Source organism: Cervus elaphus, chromosome 5, assembly GCF_910594005.1.
Source record: "Cervus elaphus chromosome 5, mCerEla1.1, whole genome shotgun sequence".
Taxonomy (NCBI): Eukaryota; Metazoa; Chordata; class Mammalia; order Artiodactyla; family Cervidae; genus Cervus; species Cervus elaphus.
In genome coordinates this window covers 103,666,219-103,691,367 of record NC_057819.1, presented here as the reverse complement: position 1 = coordinate 103,691,367, position 25,149 = coordinate 103,666,219, and the positions used below count along the sequence as shown (strand labels likewise).

At 42.8% G+C, this 25,149-nt stretch overlaps 1 protein-coding gene across 4 annotated transcripts in view; it reads right to left on the bottom strand.

The window, feature by feature from the left end:
* Nucleotides 1-25,149, bottom strand: part of ARHGAP44 (Rho GTPase activating protein 44) — a 119,677-nt gene that overhangs the window by 36,315 nt on the left and 58,213 nt on the right. For all 4 annotated transcript variants that reach the window (XM_043903887.1, XM_043903888.1, XM_043903889.1 and 1 more), the window contains exons 2-6: nucleotides 13,151-13,190; nucleotides 12,673-12,777; nucleotides 5,747-5,823; nucleotides 2,520-2,631; nucleotides 942-1,018 (exon numbers count right to left, since the gene is read on the bottom strand). In XM_043903887.1, coding sequence (XP_043759822.1) covers nucleotides 942-1,018; nucleotides 2,520-2,631; nucleotides 5,747-5,823; nucleotides 12,673-12,777; nucleotides 13,151-13,190 — 411 coding nt within the window. The remainder of the gene's footprint in view (nucleotides 1-941; nucleotides 1,019-2,519; nucleotides 2,632-5,746; nucleotides 5,824-12,672; nucleotides 12,778-13,150; nucleotides 13,191-25,149) is intronic.

Sequence of the window (25,149 nt, the reverse complement as noted above, 5' to 3'; positions counted from 1 at the left end):
AACTCTCACCTCCGTACATGACTACTGGGAAAACCATAGCTTTGACTAGTCGAACCTTGTCAGCAATATAAGGTCTCTGCTTTTTAATATGCTATCTAGGTTTGTCATAGCTTTTCTTCCAAGGAGCAAGCATCTTCTAATTTCTCATGTGACTCCCCAGTGTGGGACTACAGAAGAGAAATCTACACTATAGGAAGCAGGAAAAGGTGACTGAAAGTCCCCAGATTCAGAAATTCTCCTCTTTCTTCTCTTTTTCTGGCTGAGCCACGTGGCTTGCAGGATCTTAGTTTCCCATCTAGGGATGGAGTCCTGGCACTGAAAGCAGCAAGTCCTAACCACTGGACAACCGTGGAATTCCCAGAAAACCTCCTCTTATTACAGACGCTACACATCACCCAACCTCCTCTCTGATCTCTGCTCCCACCACTCTCCCTTTTCCCCTTCCACCCCCACCACGCCCGCCTTCATTCCGCTTCCTGAACACGTCACCCTTATTTCCACCCACAGGGCCTTTGCTGTTCCCATTGTCATGGACAGTTTTGCAGTGTATCTCTGCATAGCTGCTTCTTTCTTATCAGATCTAGTGTCATCTTCTCAAAAAAAAAAAAAAAAAATTCTTCTCTGTTTCACTATTTATGCCATAGCCTGTTTCTCCAGAGCCACTTCCAAACTTACACTGTGGTGTCTTCCTGAAAGGACTTATGGCTGCTGAAATGGTCTTGTGTGTTTGTGTGTTCTCTTGTCCAGCGTCCAACTCCCAAATCAGGCCACAGCCTCTCTAAGAGCAAGGCCCCTGTACTCCAGCGCCCAGCTCACAGCAGAGGTAAGAAACACTCAGTGGATGAACACACATACACACACACACACAAGCCACTGCCTTCCAACTAGGATCGCTGCTCTTTCAAAGAAGCAGAAACGGAAGCAAAGAAAACCCACCCTACCTCGTTCGTGAAGAGTCCATGTCCAGCACCAGCTTGGCTAAGTGTTTCCTCTGTTTTTGGATATTTGGGATTTCTACCTGTGGGTACAGGAAACAAACAAAGAAAACCCAGTTGATTTGAAGTCCAATGATAGATTTTTAAAAAAATTTTAAAGATTGAAGTATAGTTGAATTTCTAATGTTTCAGGTGTAGAGCAAAGTGATTCAGTTATATATATATATTTTTTCAAGTTTGTCTCCATTATAGATGAACTTGAAAAAAAAAGATAGATATATATGTATAAAATTGAATCACTTTGCTGTATAATAGGTTTGTCCCATTATAGGTTATTATAAGATATTGAGTATAGCTCTTTGTGCTAGACAGTAGGTCTTTGTTGGTTGTCTATTTTATACATAGTAGAGGGTGTAGGTCTATCCCAATCTCCTAATTTATCCTCCCACCTTCCCAGGGAGCGAGCCTGAGCCTCTTACGTCTCCTGCATTGGCAGGCGGGTTCTTCACCACTAGCGCCACCTGGCCGCACTACACACATTTCAAGGGCTCAGCTGTCACAGGTGGTTAGTGGTCGCCAAGCAGTGTAGACGGAAACATCTCCAGCACCGGGGAGGTTTGTAGGACCAATTAAAGGGGAGGATGCGAAGAGGGCCAGGGTTCACAGCAAATAACATCCCCCAACCATTTTATCTCTTACTTGAAAAAATTTCACTTGGTTGAAGCTGGCAAAACTGTCACCTATACATTAAGGCTTCTTCTAAAAAGACAGTTTGCTTTAGTGTCCTTTAAAGTAGACAGAGAAGGGCCCTGCCTAACAGAGACAGTGAAGGGGCTGCACAGAGTCTCTTGGACACGAGCCCTCATATCCAAGAACAGGGGCTTATGAATAGGGGCTGCTGTTCATTTTTTAAATTTTTTTAATTGAAGCACAGTTGATTTACAATGTTGTGTTAATGATGGCTGAACAGCAAAGTGATTCATTACACATATATATATATACATACATATATATATATATAGTTTTTAAAATATTCTTGTCCATTACGGTTTATAACAGGAGATTGGATTTAGTTCTCTGTGCTATAGAGAAAGATTTTGTTGTTTATCCATCCTATATACACTAGCTTGTGTGCTAATCCCAAACTCCCAATCCATTCTTCCTATATCCCCTCCCCCTTGGCAACCACCAGTCTGCTCTCTGAAGGGAGTCTGTCTCTGTTTCACAGACAGGTTCATTTGTGTCCTATTTGAGATTCCACTGTCATTTCACAGAAGCCTGAAGATAGGTGGAGGGCAGGGAGGAAGATGGGGCGGAGACCCTGCGGGGGATGAAGTGATGCCACCAGCCGTGGAGTTTCACCCTCAAGAATGGCACAGGTGGGAAAAGGGGACAGCCTTCAGCTCCAAGGGCTCCCAGGCTGGGGAACCCCCTGCAGTTGGGTAGTAACGCTCCCCAGTGAGACACTGTGTCACAGAGAGGGTGAGGGGCAGAAACAACCCTGAGGCTGGAGCCAAAGGACCCCAGGGACCACCACTCTGCCCATCCCAATCACATGGGTCCAGTCTCGCTCCCACTTCTGACCTCGGCCAGCAAGAAGAGCGGTTCGATCACATCCCTCTCAACCTGCAGTTCGAAATGAATCAGCTCCTGAGCCAGCTTGTCTTCTGTCTCGCCGCAGAGTTTCAGCATCTTCCTGCAACAGAAGCGGAGGAAAACCATCCTGAGCACTCTGCGGAGAAAGACGTGACCCCTGTCCTAATGCAGTCACCTGCCAGCCAGGTAAACACCCTTGAGAAAAACCTGCTTCATACAGTTTCGTTTCTGAAACTGTCCACTTTCTAAAGGATGTTGAGTACCTACTATGTGTCTGGACTAAAAGAGGGTCTGTGGGGAATTAAGAAAGATATAGAGGGGCTTCCGTGGAGCGGTCCAGTGGTTGAGACTTCGCCTTCCAATGCAGGGGGCCGGGGTTTGCTCCCTGGTTGGGGAACTAAGATCCTGTATGCTGCAATGAAAGATCCTGTGTGCTGCAACCAAGACCTGGCAAGGCCAAATAAATATTTAAAAGGAAAAAAAAAAAAAAGAAGCTCTCTCCTCTTACCCTGTTTGCCTAAAGTGAAAGTGAAAGTCACTCAGTCGAGTCCAACTCTTTGTGACCCCATGGACTATACAGTCCATGGAAATCTCCAGGCCAGAATACTAGAGTGGGTGGCCTTTCCCTTCTCCAGAGGATCTTCCCAACCCAAGGATCGAACCCAGGTCTCCCCCATTGCAGGCGGATTCTTTACCAGCTGAGCCACAAGGGAAGTCCAAGAATACTGGAGTGGGTAGCCTATCTCTTCTCCAGCAAGTCTTCCCGACCAGGAATCAAACCAGGGTCTCCTGCACTGCAGGCAGATTCTCTACCAACTGAGCTATGAGGGAAGCCCTAAAAGCGGGATATGAATCTGTAAAGGGGTCCCCCTCCCATCTCTACCAGATGCTAATCACCAGAGACAATTCCAGACCCTTATCAGCCCAGAGAAGGCCCCAGTGGACTCCACATTACAAACTTTACTAACTCTTATCTTCTACTAGTTCCCCATATATTTACCTTCCCACAATTTGCTGCCCTAGAGACTAACATTTCTTTTTCTTTGTCTTGTCCCATCTTTAAAAATCACTGCTCTTTTGTTAAAAATGCTACATAGGTCCAAGTTCAAGCCACCCCTTTTGAGTTCCTCATCATTGAGTTCTCCCATGTGTATGATAATCAAACATGTATGCTTTTTCTCTTACTCATCTGTCCTGTCAATTTTATTTGTAGGGCCTGTGAAACAGCCTAAGATGGGAAGAGGGGAAAAGAATTTCTTCATCCTCTCCAGCACATTCACTTTGTTGTTTGTTGTTGTTCAGTCACTAAGTTGTGTCTGACTCTTTGCAAGCCCATGGACTGCAGCACGCCAGGCTTCCCTGTCCTTCACTTCCTCCAGGAATTTGCTCAAACTCATGTCCATCAAGTCGGTGATGCCATCCAATCATCTTATCCTCTGTTGCCCCCGTTTCCTCCTGCCCTCAATCTTTCCCAGCATACCTTTTTTTTTTTTTTTAAATGCTTTCTTACTATTTGCATTTCATTCTTTTCTTCAGGACATAATCTGCCTCACATGACCTTAACTAGTTTTTCAGTGAGAACATGCAAATAGTAATTCCTCTAAATCTGTGCCTGAAGATACCCTATTTTCCTCTTATTCCTTAAGATATTTTAAATATTTTAAAAAATATTTGCTTACGTGGTTGTCAGGTCTTATTGTGGTGCACGTTGGCTCAGGAGCTGCAACACGTGGGCTTTGCTGGCCCATGCCACGTGGGATCTCAGTTCCCCAGCCAGGGGTGGAACTCTATGTTCTGTGCATTACAAGGAGGATTCTTAACCACTGGACCACCAAGGAAGTCCCTTCCCCTTATTCTTGAATGACCATTTAGTCCATCACTGAATCTAGATTTCTCACATTTTTCACTCACTACTTGAAGATATTCCTCCCTTATTTCCTGGCATTTATTTTGGCTCATAGTCAGTTATCAGTCTAAGTGCCCTTGTATACATACTTGGTGACTGAACAACAACAAGCTTTCTCTGCTCGACTTTAAGCCTCTCTGTTGTGTCAATGGTGTGTGGTTTTACAAAGGCGTGTCCAGGGATGGATTTCTTTTTGTGGATCTCTGTCAGGACTATTTGTGCTCCTTAAATCTGAAGACTCATCCTTTTCTTCAAATCTAGAAAAGGAAAATTCAACCATAAACTTACCCTTCTATTTTCTTCTTCAGGAGCAACTACTACACATTACTGCTCTATATTTATAACCTGCCGCTTGAGTTTCTCCACTTAATGTTGCCTGCGTCTCTAGTGCTTCTATTGGGTAGTCCAAGACTTTCATTCAGGATTTTCTGTAAGCTCTTACAGGAAAACCCAAAGGAATTGTACTTTATTCTGGTCATTCTCGTGGCGACTCCAGATGTTTTCAAGGTCACCAGTTTCCATATCTGTGTGCAACTTCCAGTCTCTCTCAAGTAAGTTTTTAAAGTATAATAAATATAATTTAAAGTTTTAAAAGTTCTGTTTGGTTTTCTTTGATTCTGCCTCTTCTTTTGCCCCCCTCATATTATTTGATTTTCTTTTCTGTCAAGAATTTTTCTGTGTTTATTAAATTTTTAAATTTCACTTTAGACGTAATTCCTGTCCACGTCCGTTCATGCCATCCTAGTATTTTTAGCTCTCAGGGTCCAATTCTCCCATCAGCTGTGCCTGCTGACCCTCCCTCATGATGCTCCTATTTTTAGCTTGTTTTTATTGTGAGCTCAAAATCAGCAAGTGTTGTTCTTCTGGGAATCCTATAAGTTCTGACATCTGACACAGAGAGATTTCATATTTGCTTCTGCTGGGGCCCAAGGGATTCTGAGTGCTCTTCAACCATTCTTTTTTTCTTTTTTTTTTGACCATGCCTCATGGCATGTGGGGTCTTGGTTCCCCAACTGGGGATCAAACCTACGCCCCCTGCAGTGGAAGCATGCAGTCCTAACCACTGGACCGCCAGGAAAGTCCCCCCAGTTTTATGTTGGTTCCCCCCCTTGGGAGCTGCCTCCTGCGCAGACACTACGACTCTGGGGCCTGGGGACTCAATTTCTCACCGGCCGCCGTCCCTTCTCCCCCATCCAGCCCCCAGCCAGGCTGCAGTGTAGGCAGTGCCTTGCTGAGATGTGCACATCCCCTCTTTAAGGACGGGGACTTTCCCAGATTTGGCACGAACCCAAGCGTGGTATCTCCTTACCCAAGAAGTGTGTCATCTCCCAGGATAGCTGACCCTTCCATCAGACACTGAGCCAGTGTTGTCAAAGGCAATTTTTTCTGAAAAGGGAAAAAAGAATGTGGTGATGCAAATGACTTCAACAGTCACCCACTTGTATGAAAATAGTGAGAAGTCAAATACTTGCCTAGATACTCTGTTAGCTAAGAAACAAACTGACTTTAAAATATGTATAAAACCTAAAAATTCAGAGGATACAAAGGTGGGTTAGACTCAGAGATGTCAAAATTCAGAAAATTAAAACAAAATCTGCTAATTTGGAAAACAAGGCTAAGGTTTACATGCTGCGTTTTAAAATCTAGTAGGATAGCAACAGGGAAAAAAGAAGACTTCAAAATTATGCTAAAGACTTGAGCCATGCTTTAATTAGAAATCAATCTCTTTCTTAAGAAGTATATTAGCCCTAATTTATAAACAAGGCAGCTTATGATCAAGAAAGACAGAAAACGTTCACCTAGAATTACAACACAAACAAAGTAATCATCAAAATAAGGCAGACTCCAAAGAAGATATAAAATGGCCAATAAGCACATGAAAAGATGCTCAATATCATTAGTCATTAAGGAAACCAAATGAAAGCTGCAATAAGATACCACCTCACCCCCACTAGGATGGCTATCATAATATTAATAACATATATTTTTCGATACATAAAATAAATATTGGTGAGCATGTGGAGAAATTGGAACCTTCATGCTTTGCTTGAAGAGATGTAAAACAGTCCAGCACTGGGGAAAAGTTTGGCAGTATTTCAATAAGTTAAACAAAATTACCATATGGCCCGGCAATTCCACTCTTGGGTATGTACCCAAAATACTCTGAGACAGATGGCTGAATAAAAACATGCATGATGTGAAGAGCGGCCCAATGCACAATAGCCAAAAGGTAGAAACAGCACCAATGTCCATCAACGGGTGAGTAAAGAAACACAATGCAGTCTATCCACGCAAAGGAACTACTACACAGCCGTAAAAAGAGAATGAAGTCCTGACACAGGCTACAATGTGGATGAACCCTGAAGGCATCGCCAGACAAAATGGGCACATGATGTATGATTCTCTTTATATGAGATCTCCAGAATAAACAAATCCATAGGGACAGGAGCTAGATTTGTGGTTAAGAGATGAGGGGGAAGCTCCAATACTTTGGCCACTTGATGTGAAGAACTGACTCATTTGAAAAGACCCTGATACTGGGAGAGATTGAAAGTAGGAGGAGAAGGGGACAACAGAGGATGAGATGGTTGGATGGCATCACCGACTCAATGGACATGAGTTTGAGTAAACTCTGGGAGTTGGTGATGGACAGGGAGGCCTGGCGTGCTGCAGTTCATGAGGTTGCAAAGAGTCGGACACGACTCTTCAGTCGGAGCTACTGAACTGAACTGAAGAGCTGCGGCGGAGGGGGATTAATTGATGACTAAGGGGTTTCCTTTTGGGAGACGGAAATGCTCTGGAAGTAGATTATGGCGGTAGCTGCACAATACTGTCCCTGCACTAAATGTCACTGAATTGTACTCCTTAAAATAGTTAAAATGGTAAGTTTTATGTTATGTGGGAAGTGAGGGAGAGAGAGGAGGAGGGAGGCAGAAAGGCAGAATGATCTATGATTACAGAATGATACATCTTGCCTCCTTACTAAGTGTGGACAAGCCCTGTCCTTCCTGAGCCTAAACCATCCAGCACATGCTGAGAACAACAAGGTGACAACCACCGGATCTCCTTAGATCTTCCAGTCCACACGGCCACACAGACCCCCTCCCATCCCACAGCCTTTGCCCCAGGACCCAGAGACCCTCAGCTGTCACTTACTTCCTCCCCAGAGTGAACGGGGTGCCTGCCTACCTGGGTACCACAGCTGTGATGACTGAGACCAGACGCTGCTTTCACGGAGCTTACATCCCAGGGCCGGGAGACAAATACTAAACACAGACACTATGAAGGAGGCTGTTTCGAGAGTTGCAAGTGCTGTGCTGGCAACAGAAAGCAGGACAACAGGTGGAGTGGGCAGCTGTGGCGAGGGAGCGATGATGAGAAAAGACCCTCCCCCCAGAAAGGGTACCTTTAGGAAGCACCCTGAAGAGAGAGAAAGTCAGCCAAGCCTCCAGATGACCTGGGACAGAACATGCCAGGCAGAGGAATGGCAGGTGCAAAGGTCCAGAGGTGGGCTACCTGGCCCGCTCAGCATCCATCCCCAGACCAGCATGACTGGAGCTACGTGAGCGAAGGGGGAGCAGTCAGGAAGGAGGTGGAGGCTAGCCTGTGCAGGTCCTCATCAACCAGAGGCAGGCACTGGAGTTGGATTCTAGGGGACCTGGGGACCACTGGGGGCTTGTTAAAGAACAACATGATCTGTTAAAAATAACTCAGTCCTGAAACACGAAACTGGATGATGTGAGAGAGGAACCAAGATGAAGGTGGATTTTTAGGAATCTGGTTTGAACATCCCCAGGAGAGCGGCAGGCTCCAGGTATCTCCAGGGAAAAATCGCAGGAGACAGGTCAACCCCAAGAATGGGATGGAGTTCCTGGGGCTCCAGGAGGAGGAGAGACCAGGACACCTGAGAGATTATTGCTCTCCAGCCCAGGAAAACCCAGGATACCCTGGATGGGTGCAAGCCACAGTCGCCTCCCTGCCCTCAGAGAGGACGTCTAACTTCCATGAATGGGGTGCCTACCTACCCGGGTACCACTTCCCGGTTAGACGCCTTTCACTTGAGGAATAATCCTGCTACCCCACCATTTCACATAAAATGAGACATTCTTCTGGGTAAAAATGAGACCAGGCAACCAAGAACTAATACATCCAAACTTAAACACCACTTTCTAGCTGTCCTACAAAGCTATTGGGTCCAAGTTTCCAGAGATTTAATTAAAGGCACAGGAACAATATCTTTGGAGAGAATCTGCTCCCCCCTCCCCCGCCACCGTTCAAAAGAAGTTACTTAAAGCACATTTTAGAGAAATGTCTAAAATGGTTAAAATAGAAAAGAAAGAAAAGCAGAAAGTCTTCTTCCATCCTTAACCCTCAGCCACTTGGTTCCTGACTCCAGAAATCATGACAGTGATCAGTTTTCTGTGTCTCCTTCCATAATTATTCTAAGAAGATCCAATTATGTATGGGAGTGTGTGTCCATTTTTAATGGACACATTTTTCCCCTCACACTGTCAGCACACGATATACCCAACCCTACAGTTCAATTTTCCTTTTCACATAGAGATATCGTTCATGTCATTTCCTATCAAGACATAGACAGAACTGTCTCATCCTGTTTTTTTTTTTTTTCTTTTAATGGCTACACAGATCATTGAATGATGATGACAACTTTTAAACAAGTCCTGTACTGATGGTGTAATGGTCACAAGACAGGGTCTGTGCCTGTGGACCGAGTGATGCTCCTAAGAAAGGATGTGCTGTGGAGGAGACACTGAGGGCCTTGTGAGCACATGGACTTCAAGGGCATCAGGGTTAAAGGGGTAAAACCACAATTAGTGAGATTTTGCTTGTATAGATGCTGTAAGAGTCCAGAAACAAGAGAAGAAAAGAATCAAGAAATTAAAAGGAAGCTACCAAAAGAAAAAAAAGGAAGAAATGGGTTATACCTTCATGTCAAAAATGAGACAGTGACAATCTATAACCAAAGGCAGGTGAATAGAAGAAGTTAATGGACTACAACTCACAACAGACTCCAAATCACTTCTATTCCTAAAGACATTTTCTAAGACAAAAGGAAAAGCTAAGGGCTCAGTAGACACAGGGCACCATGCTGATTAATTTACCCTAATGCCTACCTGTTCCTGAGATATTACTTGCTCTCTTCCCCACCCTCTGCTCACCCTCACTTCACTTAGAAAGATATTGAGACTTTGAAGGATCCAACTGCCCACGTGTCTAGAAAAGCCACCATTCTCTGGCTGACGAAGATCCAGGCTGAAAGAACCACACACTATTCCAGGGACTACTGGGTTAGTCGCTCAGTTGTGTCCAACTCTTTGTGACCCCATGAACTGTAGCCCACCAGGCTCCTCTGTCCGTGGAATTCTCCAGGCAAGAATACTAGAGAGGGTTGTCAATTTCTTCTCCAGGAGATCTTCCTGACCCAGGGATCAAAACTGCATCTCTTTTGTCTCCTGCATTGTAGGCGGAATCTTTACCGTCTGAGCCACCAGGGACCATTAGTGCCCATGTAAGAGATCTTAGCAAGCTTCACCCTGACCAGTGGCTTTCCAGGTCAAAGGGAAGCTGTTAGAATATACCTCCTCCTGATTCTGGAGTGCCAAGAGATGCTTAAGAGTTAAAGAAGGGGACACAGAATGTTCCAGGGTTTGCAAGCAGTCGATCTGACTTGTCTGAGATGATTGTTCTCTCCAAAATTATCTTGGGAAGAAGCAGCACAGTTTGTAGGATGACTCAGAGACAAAAAGTCTCATTCTAATATCCACCCTGCTTCCCAAACATACGCACACACACTCACACACAGCCCCATCTCTGAGAATTGCTGTCTACTATTCTCTAATCCAGGCATACTTGTTCCCTGGGGCTCAGCAGTTCTCAGGGGAGATTCCGGACCAACAACAGGGCCATAATAACAGCAGTTTCTGTTTCTTTACTATGTAGTTAGGTCAAGCACTGTGCTAAGCATTTACATGAATGATCTCACGGAATTCTCAAACAACCCTACTAGGTAGGGATTCACTGTACTACCATTTTCCAAGTGAAGAAACCAAGGCTTATATATAGAGGTAACCAACTTGCTCTCTGTCAGGCAAAATTTGGAAACAGCAGAGCTGGGCTTCAAGCTCAGAGAGTCACATCCCAGCACTTGAACTCAGAACCATCAACCTAAATTGCTTCTGTGAAGAATAGCAAAGATTTGGGACTTCCCTGGTGGTCCAGTGGTTAAGAATCCACCTTCCAATGCAGGGCATGTAGGTTTGATCCTTGATCAGGGAACTAAGATCCCACATGCCTTGGAGCCAAAAAACCAAAACATAAAACAGAAGCAATAGTGTATCAAATTAAATAAAGATTTTGAAAGAAAAGAATAGGAAAGATTCAAATTGGCTTGATGGTGTTGGGCAGGTCCTGTGCCTAAAATACTCACGGGCCATCCAGTCATGACACATCTATTTTTAGCACTGCCTTCACGTGGCAGGCCCCATTAGAGGCATTAAGGATGCAGCCGTGATGGGAAGATAAGATCCCTGCTCCAGTGGAGCTCACATACCAGGACTGGGAACGGACACAGGAGAAGATGAAGGAGCACAGCGATTTTAGAGAATAACACGTGCTAGGAAGAACGTGGAATCGGGGGGTGTGACTGGGGGAGGGAGCAAACACATCAGATGGTGACAGAAGCTGCACCGAGAAGGTGGCCTCTGAGCTGAGAATCAAACAGTAAGATGTTGCTGGCCTGGCTAAGCTGCAGTAGCCAGGACATGGATGCAATCTAAAAGTCCATCAACAGATGATGGATAAAGACGTGGTTCATATATACAAAGGAATACCAAGCAGCCATAAAACAGGAAAATAATGACATCTGCAGCACCATGGATAGACCTAGAGTTTATCACTCTAAGTGAAGCCAGACAGGGGAAGACAAATACCATATGCTATCACTTAAATGTGGAATCTAAAAGAGGACACAAATGAACCCATCTAGGAAACAAAAGCAGACTTGTGGACACAGAGAACAGAGGGGTGGTTGACAAGGGGGACGACTGTCAGGCGCCCCTCGCTGAAATCCCCAATACACATCGAATTACTTCCACAGACACTCTGCAAAGCGGTAAACATTTTATTTCTACTACTCATCAGTGGTTCCTGCTGGGAAAGTTAAGAAAGAAGAAACCAGGGCTGGGAGGAGAAAATGGAATGATCGATGGAGCAAGCAGAGCGGTCTGGCCCTGCAGTGTGAGCTGGGAGGACGCATCAGGATAACCAAGAGAGGCGAAGTCAACAGAGCCCTGAGGGGCTCAGGGTGACCACCAGGAAGAGACGTCAACAAGAATTCCCGGTCAGAGAAAATCAGACAGACACCAGACACACTGATCGTCAACTCAAGGAGGAAAGAAACCCCCTAGACTGACCCTCCTCTGGAACAAAGCCAAGTGAACGCTTAAGAATATCTTTTTGGGGGGCTTCCCGGTGGCTCAGAGGTAAAGAACCTGTCTGCCAGTGCAGGAGATGCAGGAAATGCAGGTTAGATTCCTGGGTTGGGAAGATCCCCTGGAGTAGGAAATGGCAACCCAGTATTCTTGCCTGGGAAACCCCATGGACAGAGGAGTCTGGCAGGTGATAGTCCATGAGGCCTCAAAGAGTGACTAGGCACAGTAGGCAAACAAAAAATAAATTAATATTTTTTTTTTAAAAAGAGTATCTTTTCATCTCTGTTGGATTTGGGGGAGGTGGGGGTCAAGAGGGAAGTGAACCTTCAGGATCATCCACCCCAAGGACTGTCCAATGGAGCTGCATGAAGCAATGCCTTCAGCACTAGTGCAGGTTCTAGACAGAGACCCTGGAGCCCTGTTATGCATCACGTTATCTTTACTGCATCATTGCAACAAAAATGGTCTTCATAAGAGTCTTTATAGGTCCCTTGTAACCCCCAAAACCACAGTGTAATTTTTTTCCATGTGATCTTAAGATACAATGGAGGCAAATGGAATCTGTAGATGAGCAGCAGGGGTAAGGAAAGGTGGCAGCCTCCTCAGAAGTGGGATCTAAGCCCGTCCTGCTCTCCTCGGGGGCTGCCCCAGTCTGGGGAGGACAAGGATGGGGACCACATCTTAGTGAGCGTGGGGGTGCTTCCGGCAGAGGTACGATTCTCAAACACTGGCCGGGCGGTCAGCAGGCAAATTCCACCTCCCCCGGGGCCGGGAGGGCACTTACGGAGCGCTTGTCAGCCTCGGCCCCTTGCTGGCCCTGCAGACATGCCGTGAGCTTCTTGTGTGTGCTGTGGGAGACCTGCTTCACCAGCTCCAGCCGCTTCTCTACCTGCGGACAGAGCAGGGGGCGGGGCCCCCGGGTGAGGGGAGGTCAGAAGTGGGGTAGTGGGTCTGGATAATCCAGGGACAAGATTGACCCCTGTTCTGCAGAGACAATGTCCAATGCAGGAGAGAAAAGGAGGGGATCACAGACTTTGAGACACTCTGCTAACCGTGTGGTGAAATGCCTTCATGTGTCTCCTGAAAAGTCCCACTGAGACTGCTGTGTACCATGCAGGGTGCTATTGTAAACAGGAAAAGGTGCATCTCTAAAGGGACTGGGAGAGGAGCAGTGGAGAGTCTGAACAACATCGGGAAGGGCTTGGCTGTAAAAGGGAAGACGTCTTTGCCATCTACAAGTTACGGGCCAGTGACAATCTTACCTGAAGGAGGTCTTCGCTCAGAACTTCAGTCTTCTCGGCCCTAAAGGGAAAATGGAGACACACATCAGTTAAAAAACAAAAACTAGGAATATGGTCTCACAGTTACTCCCCACCCTCTCCACTTATCGAGTGATTCAGTGTTACATCTATACATTCTTTCTTAGTCTTCTCCATTTGTGGTTTATTACAGGATACTGAACACAGTTTCTTGTGCTACACAGTAGGACCTTGTTGTCTCTCCCTCCTGGATATACTAGCTTGCACCAACAGCAACGATTTCTAACAAGAGAAAATGTAGGCAGTACCGGGATTGACAAGGAACATCAAGTAACCAGCATTTCCAGCAAAAACATAGGCTCTGAGGGGTCTCCCGCTACTGTGTGGAAACCTAGATGAAGCACAACAAACACACCTTTTCTGCCTCCAGGTATTCTTTTTTCAATTAATAGAATTAGGTAGGTTCCCTGACCCGTTCCCCTTGGTGTCCCCCAAACAAGCAAACATGACAGAGATTGATCAACAGCAAAGACAGAGAAAGCGTTGAGTTGAGTCCTGGTAACAAATGCAAATGTCACCACTTAGATCTGGCCACTAGTATGAGGCACCTCCCCCCGCCCCAGAACATGAAGAGCTGAAACCAGAGGCTAACACTTTCGGGGAAAGAACCTGGATGCTGGCTGGAGTGTCCCAACCTGTAAGCAATCCCTGTCTCAGCATTAGAGGAAAATGCAAATCTTCCTGGAGCAAAGCACAAAGAGGCATACTCAAAAAAATCAAAATATAAAGTAATCCACAGAAAAGAAAGAAAAAGAACACAAAGCAATTTAAAAAAAAAAATAGACATAATACAAAAAATTAAACGGCAGGCTTAAGTCTTAACATATTCATATTTATATTAAATGCAAATAGCCTAATAAATATGCCAATTAAAAGACAGAATGACAAGAGTGGACTGAAAGAAATCATGTGGGCCACAAGAATCTCACTTCAAATATGATATGGGTAGACTGAAGGTAAAAAGGACAGGAAAAGATATCATGCAAACATTGATCAAAAGAAAGCAAAAGTGGCGGTATTAATACAGATAAAGTAGATTCAGAATAAAGAAAACGACCAGAAATATAGAGGAGAGTATAGTGATAAAAGTATCAATCCATAAGAAGATGTGGCATCTTGAATGTGTATGCACTAAACTACAAAGCTGCAAAATATGAGAAGGAAAGTACAAATGCATGTAGAGACTTCAATATTTCTTCTCTCAACAGCTGACAGACCAGCTAGAAAAAAAAAAAAATCAGCAAGAGTATATATGAACACAATCCCAGGGGCTTCCCCGGTAGCTCAGCCAGCAAAGAATCTGTCTGTAGTGCCAGAGACCCAGTTCGATCCCTGAGTTGGGAAGATCCCCTGGAGAAGGAAACGGCAAGCCACTCCAGTGTGGGCTCCCCTGAAAGCTCAGTTGGTAAAGAATCCGCCTGCGATGCAGGAGACCCTGGTTCGATCCCTGGGTCTGGAAGATCTGCTGGAGAAGGGACAGGCTCCCCACTCCAGTATTCTTGGGATTCCCTTGTGGTTCCCGCCTGCAATGCAGGAGACCTGGGTTCAATCCCTGGGTTGGGGAGGAGGGAAAGGCTACCCACTCCAGTGTTCTGGCCTGGAGAATTCCACGGACTGTATAGTCCATGGGGTCACAAAGAGTCAGACAAGACTGAGCGACTTTCACTTGTCTTTCACTCCAGTATACTTGCCTGGAAAATCCCATGGACAGAGGAGTCTGGCAGGCTACAGTCCATAGGTCACAAGAGTTGGACACAACTTAGAGACTAAACCACAACCGCCACAAAAGAATTTGACATTTATATAAGAACACTAACACTCCAACCAACATTAGCAGAATATTCTTTTCCAGTACATATACCAAGATACACAACATCTGGGCTCATAACATTATTAGTCTGAAAGAACTGAAATCATATACAGTATATTCTGCTATCACTAACAGAAGGATAAGAAGAAAGGATCCAAACACTCAGACGCTAAACAGAATGCTTCTAAATAATTCCTGGAACAGAGAAAGTCTCAAAGGAAAAAAACGAACGAACTGAATAAAAATGAAAATGCAATATATCAAAATGGCAGACACAGCCAAAGCAGTACTGGGAGGAAATTTTATAGCACTAAAATCATACGTTAGAAAAGAGAAACATTTTCAAATGAGCAACCCCTGATGCAACAACTTATAAAAGAAGACCAAAAATAAGCCCAGAGCAAGCAGAAGGAATGAAATCATAAAGGGCGGAAATAAAGAAGTCTGAAACAAAATAGTAACAGAGAAAACCAAGAAACAAAGAGCTGGTTCTTTGAGAATACAGCTGAAAAAACCTCTAGCACAACCGAAAGCAGGAAGAAAGAGAAGACAGAATAGGAATGAAACAGGAAAATATCACTACAAAATTCTGTAGATTTCAAAAGGATGTCTTTGAACAATTAAACACATACATGTAAATTTGACAAGTTATATGAAATGGACTAATGTACTTAAAAACAAATTACAATACACTCAATATGAAAAAAATTATCTAAATAGCCCTGTAACTATTAAGAAATTAAACCTGTACTATTAAAAATCTTTGAAAAAAAAAATTCAGATCCAGAGACTTCACAAGAGAACTTTACCAAATATTTAAAGAAGAATTAGCACTGATTCTACAAAAGCTCTTCCAGAATACAAAAGAGGAGGAAATACTTCCCAATTGATTTTATGAAGCTAGTATTCCTCTGATACCAAAACCAGACAAAAAAAAAAAAAAACAGTAAAAAACAAACAAACAAACAAACAAAACTAACTATAAACCAGTATTCCTCATGATATAGATGCCTTGATCCAAGTTTGTATTCAACACTCACTCAATATAGTGCTAGAAGTTTTACTTAGGGCAATAAAAGAAATAAAAAACATACAGATATGAAAGGAACAAATTAAAATGTCCCTATTTGCAGATGACATGTTTGTTTATGTAGAAAATACCAAGGAATCTACCAAGAAAAAAAAAAAAATTCCTAGAGCCAATGAATTCAGCAAGGTTACAGGACATAAAGTAAACAAACAAAAAAAAACATTTTTTTCTATATACCAGCAATGAATATATATTAGGATTAAAAATAAAATACTATTAACAACTGCTTTGAAAAATAAAATACTTAGGTATAAATTTATAAATATATAGGCACAGAAAGTACATGTCGAAAACTATAAAATACTTATGAAAGAAATAAAAAATCTACATCAAGGGAGAAATACTGTGTTTGTGGACTGGAACACTCAACATAATAAAGATATCAATATTCACAAAATTAGTTGTGATTAAATACAATCCCAATCAAAATTCCAAAAGGATCTGTTGTAGATACAAACAATCTAAAATCGATACAAAACTGCAAAGGAAGTAGAATATACAAAACAATTTTTAGAAAGAATAAATTTGCAGTACTCATTTTAAGACTTACTATAAAACTAAGTAATCAAAAGAATACGGTAGTGAAAGGACAGAAAAACAGATCAATGGGACAGAATAAGGAAAATGGACCTAGAGAGATATAAGCAACTGATTTCTGACAAAGATGTAAAGAGGAAGAAAAGTCTTTTTAACAAACTATGCTGGTACAATCGGACATTCATATAAAAAATATGAACTTTGTCCTATATATCACATCATATATAAAAATTCATAAAGGTTCACAGACCTAAATACAAAACAAGAGACTATAAAACTTTTGAAGAAAACATGAGAAAATATCTTTGACCTTAGGGTTAGGCAATGAGTTCTCAGAAATACCAAAAGCATGATCCATAAAAGAAAAAAAAGGATACATTAGACTTCATTTAAATTAAAAGCTTCTTCTCTGTGAAAGGCATGTCTAAAAAATGAAAAGACAATCCACTGAAAGAAGAAATATTTAAATATTTGTAGTTCACATAAAAGAACTGTATCGAGAATATATGCAGAACTCTCAAATTCAACAGTAAAAAAAAAAAATCCTGTTACAAAATGGGCAAAAATATCCAAACAGAGACTTTTTAAAATTTAATTTTTAGTTGAAGGATAATTGCTTTATAGAATATTGGAACAGAAACTTTACCAAAGAAGATGAATAAATGGCAAATAAGCACAAGAAAAATTGTTCAACGTCAGTATCCACTAGGAAAATAGAAATTAATACCCAAATAAGATAACACAGTTAATATAACAAAATGACAACAAAAAATGCAAAACCCTGACTATATCAAGTTTTGGAGAAGATGTGGAACAACTGGAATCCTTACACACAGCTGAGGGTGGGGCAGTGGAAGGCAGAACAGTCACTAGGGAAAACAGCTTAGTAGTTTTTTATGAACTTGAACATACACTTGCCACATGACCCAGAAATCCCACTCTATAGAAATGAAATTTATGTTCCCCCCTAAAAAACCCTCATAAATGTTCATAGACACTTTACGTGTAACAAGCAAACATCCTAAATGTACTTCCTCGGGTGAGTGGATTAATAACAGAATACACTCAACAATTTGTAAAATACTCAGTCAATCTTAAAGGAAATCAACTTTGATTATCATTGGAAGGACTGATGATGAAGCTCCAATACTTTGGTCACCTGATGTGAAGAGACAACTCAATGGAAAAGACCCCAATGCCGGGAAAAGTGAGTGAAAGTCTCTCAGCTGTGTCCAACTCTTTGCAACCCCATGGACGATACAGTCCATGGAATTCTCCAGGCCCAGAATACTGGAGTGGGTAGCCTTTCCCTTCTCCAGGGGATCTGCCCAACCCAGGGATGAAACCCAGGTCTCCCGCATTGCAGGCGGATTCTTTACCAGCTGAGACACCAGGGAAGCCCAAGAATACTGGAGTGGGTAGCCTATCCCTTCTCCAGCGGATCTTCCCAACCCAGAAACTGAACCAGGGTCTCCTGCATTGCAGGCAGATTCTTCACCAACTGAGATATAAGGGAAGCCTAGTGGGAAAGGTTGATGGCAAAAGGAGAAGAGGGCAGCAAAGGATGAGATGGTTAGATAGCATCATCAACTCAATGGACATGTATTTGAGCAAACTCCAGGAGATAGTGAAGGATAAGGAAGGATGGTGTCCTGCAGCTTACGGGGTTGCAAAGAGTCAGACACAACTTAGCAAGTGAACAAGAACAAACACTCAACAATAAGTAGGGAGGATCTATTGATACAAGTGACCATATGGATAGGTGTTTAAAGACATTATGCTCAGTAAAAAAAGGCCACGTGTCCTTATCTGGTACTCAAATGAAACATCTTTTAACAGAACAATGCCTATTACAATAATATTTTAGTAAGCATTGTTCTGCTAAAATATTTTCTAATATTTTCTACTGTGTTCACTGTATTAATTTCACTATCACTAATGGGTTCAATTCAGTTCAGTCGCTCAGTCGTGTCCGACTCTTTGCAATCCCATGGATTGCAGCACACCAGGCCTCCTTGTCCATCACCAACTCTCAGAGCTTACTCAAACTCACGTCCATTGCGTCAGTGATGCCGTCCAACCATCTCATCCTCGGTCGTACCCTTCTCCTGCCTTCAATCTTTCCCAGCATCAGGATCTTTTCAAATGAGTCAGTTCTTTGCATCTGGTGGCCAAAGTACTGGAGTTTCAGCTTCAGCATCAGTCCTTCCAATGAGTGCTCAGGACTGATTTCCTTTAGGATGGACTGGTTGGATCTCCTTGCTGTCCAAGGGACTCTCAAGAGTCTTCTCCAACACCACACTTCAAAAGCATCAATTCTTCAGTGCTCAGATTTCTTTATAATCCAACTCTCACATTCATACATGACTACTGGAAAAATCATATCTTTGACTAGATGGACCTTTGTTGGCTAAGGTCCTAGTTTTTAATAAGCCAGATTATTATTTAATAATAAGTTGTCTCTGGTTTTTAATAAGCTTTCTAGGTTGGTTGTAACCTTTCTTCCAAGGAGCAAGCGTCTTTTAATATCATGGCTGCAGTCACCATCTGCAGTGATTTTGGAGCCACCAAAAATAAAGTCTGTCACTGTTTCCACTGTTTCCCCATCTATTTGCCAGGAAGTGTTGGGACCAGATTCCATGATCTTAGTTTTCTGAATGTTGAGTTTTAAGCCAACTTGTTCACTCTCCTTTTTCACCTTCATCAAGAGGCTCTTTAATTCTTCTTCGTTTTCTGCCATTAAGTGTGGTGCCATCTGAATATCCGAGGTTATTGATATTTCTCCGGGCAATCTTGATGCCAGCTTGTGCTTCCTCCAGTCCAGCATTTCACATGATGTACTCTGCATATAAGTTAAATAAGCAGGGTGACAATATACAGCCTTGATATACTTCTTTCCCGATTTGGAACCAGTCTGTTGTTCCATGTCCAGTTCTAACTGTTGCTTCCTGACCTGCATATAGATTTCTCAGGAGGCAGGTCAGGTGGTCTGGTATTCCCATCTCTTGAAGAATTTTCCACAGTTTGTGGTGATCCACACAGTCAAAGGTTTTGGCATAGTCAATAAAGCAGAAGTAGATGTCTTTCTGGAACTCTCTTGCCTTTCGATGATCCAACAGATGGTGGCAATTTGATCTCTGGTTCCTCTGCCTTTTCTAAATCCAGCTTGAACATCAGGAAGTTCAAGGTTCACGCACTGCTGAAGCCTAGCTCAGAGAATTTTGAGCATTACTTTGCTAGCATGTGAGATGAGTGCAATTGTGTGGTAGTTTGAGCATTCTTTGGTATTGCCTTTCTTAGGGACTGGAATGAAAACTGACCTTTTCCAGTTCCGTGGCCACTGCTGAGTTTTCCAAATTTGCTGGCATATTGAGTGCAGCATTTTCACAGTATCATCTTTTAGGATTTCAAATAGCTCAACTGGAATTCCATCACCTCCACTAGCTTTGTTTGTAGTGATGCTTCCTAATGCCCACTTGACTTCGCATTCCAGGATGTCTGTCTCTAGGTTAGTGATCACACCATCAAGATTGTCTGCGTCATGAAGATCTTTTTTGTACAGTTCTTCTGTGTATTCTTGCCACCTCTTCTTAATATCTTCTGCTTCTGTTATGTCCATACCATTTCTGTCATACCAACTATGGGTTGGGACTCTGCATTTTAAAAACGTTGTCCGAGAGAAACCCCTGGGCATTTATCAGGAGACATTTTCAAAACGTTCAGCAGATTTTTCTTCTTTTTTGGTTAAACAAAAAATTAGGGGGAAAAGGTCATCAATAAGAGAATTAAAAAAATGGCATATATTTACATAATGTCATACCATATGTTAATACACTAATAAAAATAGTTAAATAAAATTTACCCAAAACAACATTGATGAATTTAATAAGCACAGTGATTGAGGAAAAACAAAAGACTACTTTGATATGATTTTCATAAGGCTCAAAGCTAAAAACTACTAAACGACATATTGTTGTAGTATGAATACACATGTAATAAAATGAAAAATGATGCATTTCAAATGGTGGTTATCTCTAGAAAAAGAAGGGGGGTGGGATTTGAATAGGATAAACAGGTAGCTCCAACATAACTGTTAGTGTTCTGGTTCTCAATTTGTATAGTACATTCATAGCTTTAACATGTTTCAGAATATACATATGAAAATACAGGTAATCTATGTTCGAAACAATAGATAATATAAAAAATAAGCACCAAGTATTAAGCATAAACTTGCATAAATGGTTCCTTGCATAAATGATTTATATACATATACATATATAGTGACACACACACACATATATTTAAGCCAGAATATAGGGAATCTAATGGCTAATTTTTATTTTTCGTCTTCTGGGATTATAGGACTCATTTATGCAAGTTTATATACATATACTGGAAAAGGGAATGGCAACCCACTCCAGCATTCTTGCCTGGAGAATCCCATGGACAGCAAAGCCTGGCAGGCTACAGTCCATGGGGTCGCAAAGAGTCGGATGTGACAGTGACTTTCACTTTACTTCACTTCATATATACATATATTTTATATATAATATATATATAATATATGCAATATACATAAACTGTGACATTATAAACATTTTCTTTAAAGATATTACTACTTTTTCTTTAAAAGAAAGAGCTGAGTTTTAGGGCATCTTGATTGCTAGCTAATTACTCACAGTTCAACTGCACATAAAATAAAATAACCAATCAAAACAATGTAACTACATAATTGATAAGGCGGCAACAAACTCCTTTAAAAGAAAAGGATCTTGTGCGGGAGACAAATTTTGCTCTTAAAGTGTGGGGTCATACATACACTTATTTGGAAAGCAAAAGGATTTAAGAAACTCCTAGAATGTTTTGCTGACCTGGGAAGACTGATCAATATTGAATTGATTGGAGGTCGCTTAGCCCAACTGTCCACTCGCTGGAGACTTCCTCCATTACACAAGAAGCACTTCAACAGAGCACTCAAGACTGACCCAAGCAAGGTGGTGGGCTAAAAGGTGATGCTAATTTTAGGAAGCCTGGTAATTTTGGTCTCATCTTTGTAATCATAAGAGTTCACTACTAAGACAATGAACACTACCGTTTTCAGAGAGTGTCATTCTACAGAGTGATAGGCACTCTGTAGGTGACACCTGAGTACAAGTCGTGTATTTTTATTTTTTACACCAAGAGACTAATGTAAAACAGAGCCTTCGGCAAACGGATCTAAAAATGGTGCACTGTTTTCCTTAGGGGCTTAGGAGAATAATCACCACCACCCACAAAAATCCTGCCTGTCGCCAGTGTCATAAATGAGCTTGTCAGGTCACAGAATGTGTTCCATGGAAAAATAGTTATTAGACACTCGGAAGAAAAGGGCTCTGTGGAAAAAATCCTAGGAAACCCTGAAGGTTATATTATCCATTAACAGAGTCTTATTAAAGCATTAAAGGCTCTGAGACATCCTGTAGGAAATTAAATGGCTTAGCCAACTCGTCATTTCCCAAATCTATAAAAATATAGTTCACATAACACCAGGTTGCCGCCACACCCTGAGTGCGGAGTATGACAGAGAAGGAAACATTCACTATGGACATGCTGGAGATCTTACCTGACAAGCTGCCTTGGAGTTCCAGCCTCATCACAGAAAGACATTTAGTGGATAGAGAGCCAAGCAATCATTCTCAGCTGTCATTACAGAAGTCACAGAGCGAAGCTGCCTTTAAAGCCGAGACAGTCTCATTACAGGGTTTCCCTGGTGGCTCAGCGGGAAAGATTCCCTGGAGGAGGAAATGGCAACCCATTCTTGCCTGAAAAGTCCCATGAGCAGAGGAGCCTGGTGGGCTACCGTCCATGGGGTCACAAGGAGTCGGTCACAATGGAGCACACACGCATTGGGCTATGGGGAGTCCCTAACAGTCCAGTACCTGAACCTGCGGTGATTCAGCAGTAGGAGAATAGTGTCCAGACCACAGGAGCCTGAGAACAGGTGAGTGGATGTATGGATTCGTGACTGGTTGTTTGCCTATCAAAGGTGTGCTTGCAGGCAAACTGTCTGCTCTCTCCAGGGATCAGCCAGGCCTGGGAGGGGCAGTCTCTCCTGAGACAATGAGACTTCAAATGCCCAATCATGAAGTATACAGAAAATATAGTGAATACAGTCAATCACTTTCTTTTTTAAAGGCAGAAGATGTTATTATCTCCAATTTTTAAAAAAAATTAAGTCAACTCTAAATTAAGTCATCATCTTAGTATAATATGAAGTCCCTGGTGGTTCAGATGGTAAAGAATCTGCCAACAATGCAGGAGACCTGGGTTCAGTCCCTGGGTGAGGAAGATCCCTTGGAGAAGGGAATGGCTACCCACTCCAGTATTCTTGCCTGGAAAACCCAATGGGCAGAGGAGCCTGGTGGGCTGCAGTCCATGGTGTTGCAAAGAGTCAGATACGACTTCCTGACTAACAGTACTAATACACCAAAGCATAGTCCTGGACCCACAGTATCAGCATTACTCCTGCTAGCATTCAGCTGGTGTTCTTTGAGAACTGTATCTGCAGATGTATTCTTGATGCACCCACGGAGAGAAATGTACTCCACGTCCACGTCCTCCTACACCATCTTGACTCCCTCCTCCTGGAGGGCTTCTTAAAGCAGACTGCTGGAGCTCACTCCCAGAAGTTCTGACTCAGTAGGTCTGGTTGGGACTGGAGAACTGGCATTTCTAACAAGTTTGAAATTAATGTTGATACTGTGGGTCCAGGACTATGCTTTGGTGTATTATACTGTTAGTCACTAAGTTGTATCTGACTCTCTGTGACCCCACGAACTGCAGCACGCCAGGCTTCCCTATCCTGCACAATTTCCCAGAGTTTGCTCAAACTCAGGTCCATTGAGTCAGTAATGCCATTCAACCATCTCATCCTCTGTTGCCCTGCTTCTCCTCTAGAAAATCCTGCTGAGTCAACAAATTTATCTCCTCAAGGTCCCCAAACGGCCCCCGTCTTCCACGCCCAGGCATCTCCCGCTCTTCATACCGATCCCCTCCAACCCTGCCTGCCTCACACACTCTATGCTGCAGGCACATCCAACCTTCCCTTGTTCACCAAACAAGCGCCCCTGGGACTCCTATCATGCCCAGCACCAGCAAAGCACATAGACACAGCACGTGCTCTATAAACGCTCATTAAAATGTAGTGACATCTTTGATACAATCGGGCACAGCGGCTTTCCCTACTCAGACTTGCTCATTTTGGTAGACTCTGCTAACTGGCTCTCTCCTAAAGCCCATCCCCACCTCTGCTGCTTTGCTCTCTCTCACCAAAGAAGGTGGGAGGCCAAAACCGTCCCAGTTTCTCCTGAAATTAGGAATACCCATGTGTCCTGGTTCTCGGCCTTAAGACAAAAGCAGAAGGATGCTTCAGAGTCATCTGGAAAAGTTCTACTTTCCTGCTAAGAACGAAGAGGACACCGCTGTCAAGCTCTTTCTCCTCTTCCTGCTTTAAATACAGACATGATGGCAGGAGGGGTAGCAGCTATTTTGTAATTGTGGAGAATTGTCAGAACTGCAGAGATGCTGGCTTGACATGACTGAATCACTGATAGAACTCCACCCACCATTTACACTTGGACATATTTTTGAGAGAAATCAACTCTTTTCAAAGCCATTCTAAGTGGATTTTTCTATTACTAAGCTCAGTACAACTCAGCTCAACATACTGGTTGCAGAGGGTCTCATCCTATAGCTTATCTTATTCTGATTAAAAGTACAATTATTTGGTATTCCTGAAACTGCCCATAGTCCCATCTTAAAATCAGTACAGCAATTATTAATTTTTCACTGAGAATCTTCATTAACTACCAGTCTGAACATGAATACATGTGGGGGGTGGGTGGTGTGAGAATTACTGAGAAAGGCTTCCAGAGGAGGTAGCATCAGCAGGTACTGAGGGTTGGGTGGGATTTGCCAGACAGAAACAAGGGAGACAGTCCAAAGTGGCAGAGCAGCCACGAAAGGCATTCCCTTTGCACCAAGAAAAGGCAACTAAATAAAGAGAAGTAGGGTAATGAGAAGAAAATCACCTCTTGGGAATAAGGGGAGACACACGTGGCCAAGTTATTCTAACGCCAGGACAAAGCTGTATTTTCAAAACAAGGCACAGACAACGCTTAAATTGAGAAAGAAAACACTTTATTAACTAGTTTCTTCTGAGACCTTCAAGAAGAAAAAGATACCTATTAAAAACATAGAAAGCTACGAAAATAAGAACAATTAGAACACCAGAGAGATTTCTGGAAGTAAGCCCTATAGGAGTTCCCAGGGGAAAATGATGGGAATTTAGTGAGAGAGAAAGAGAGAGAGAGAGGAAGATTCCTAGAGCGAAAGAGACACCAAAGACCTCAAATTGCTAGTGCCTGGACTGTGAAGGACACAATAAAACAAAGAGATCTTAAAAGGCTGTCACAGAAGAGGAAGCTATCAAGTTGTAACAATCAGACCATCAGCAGAATTTATCAG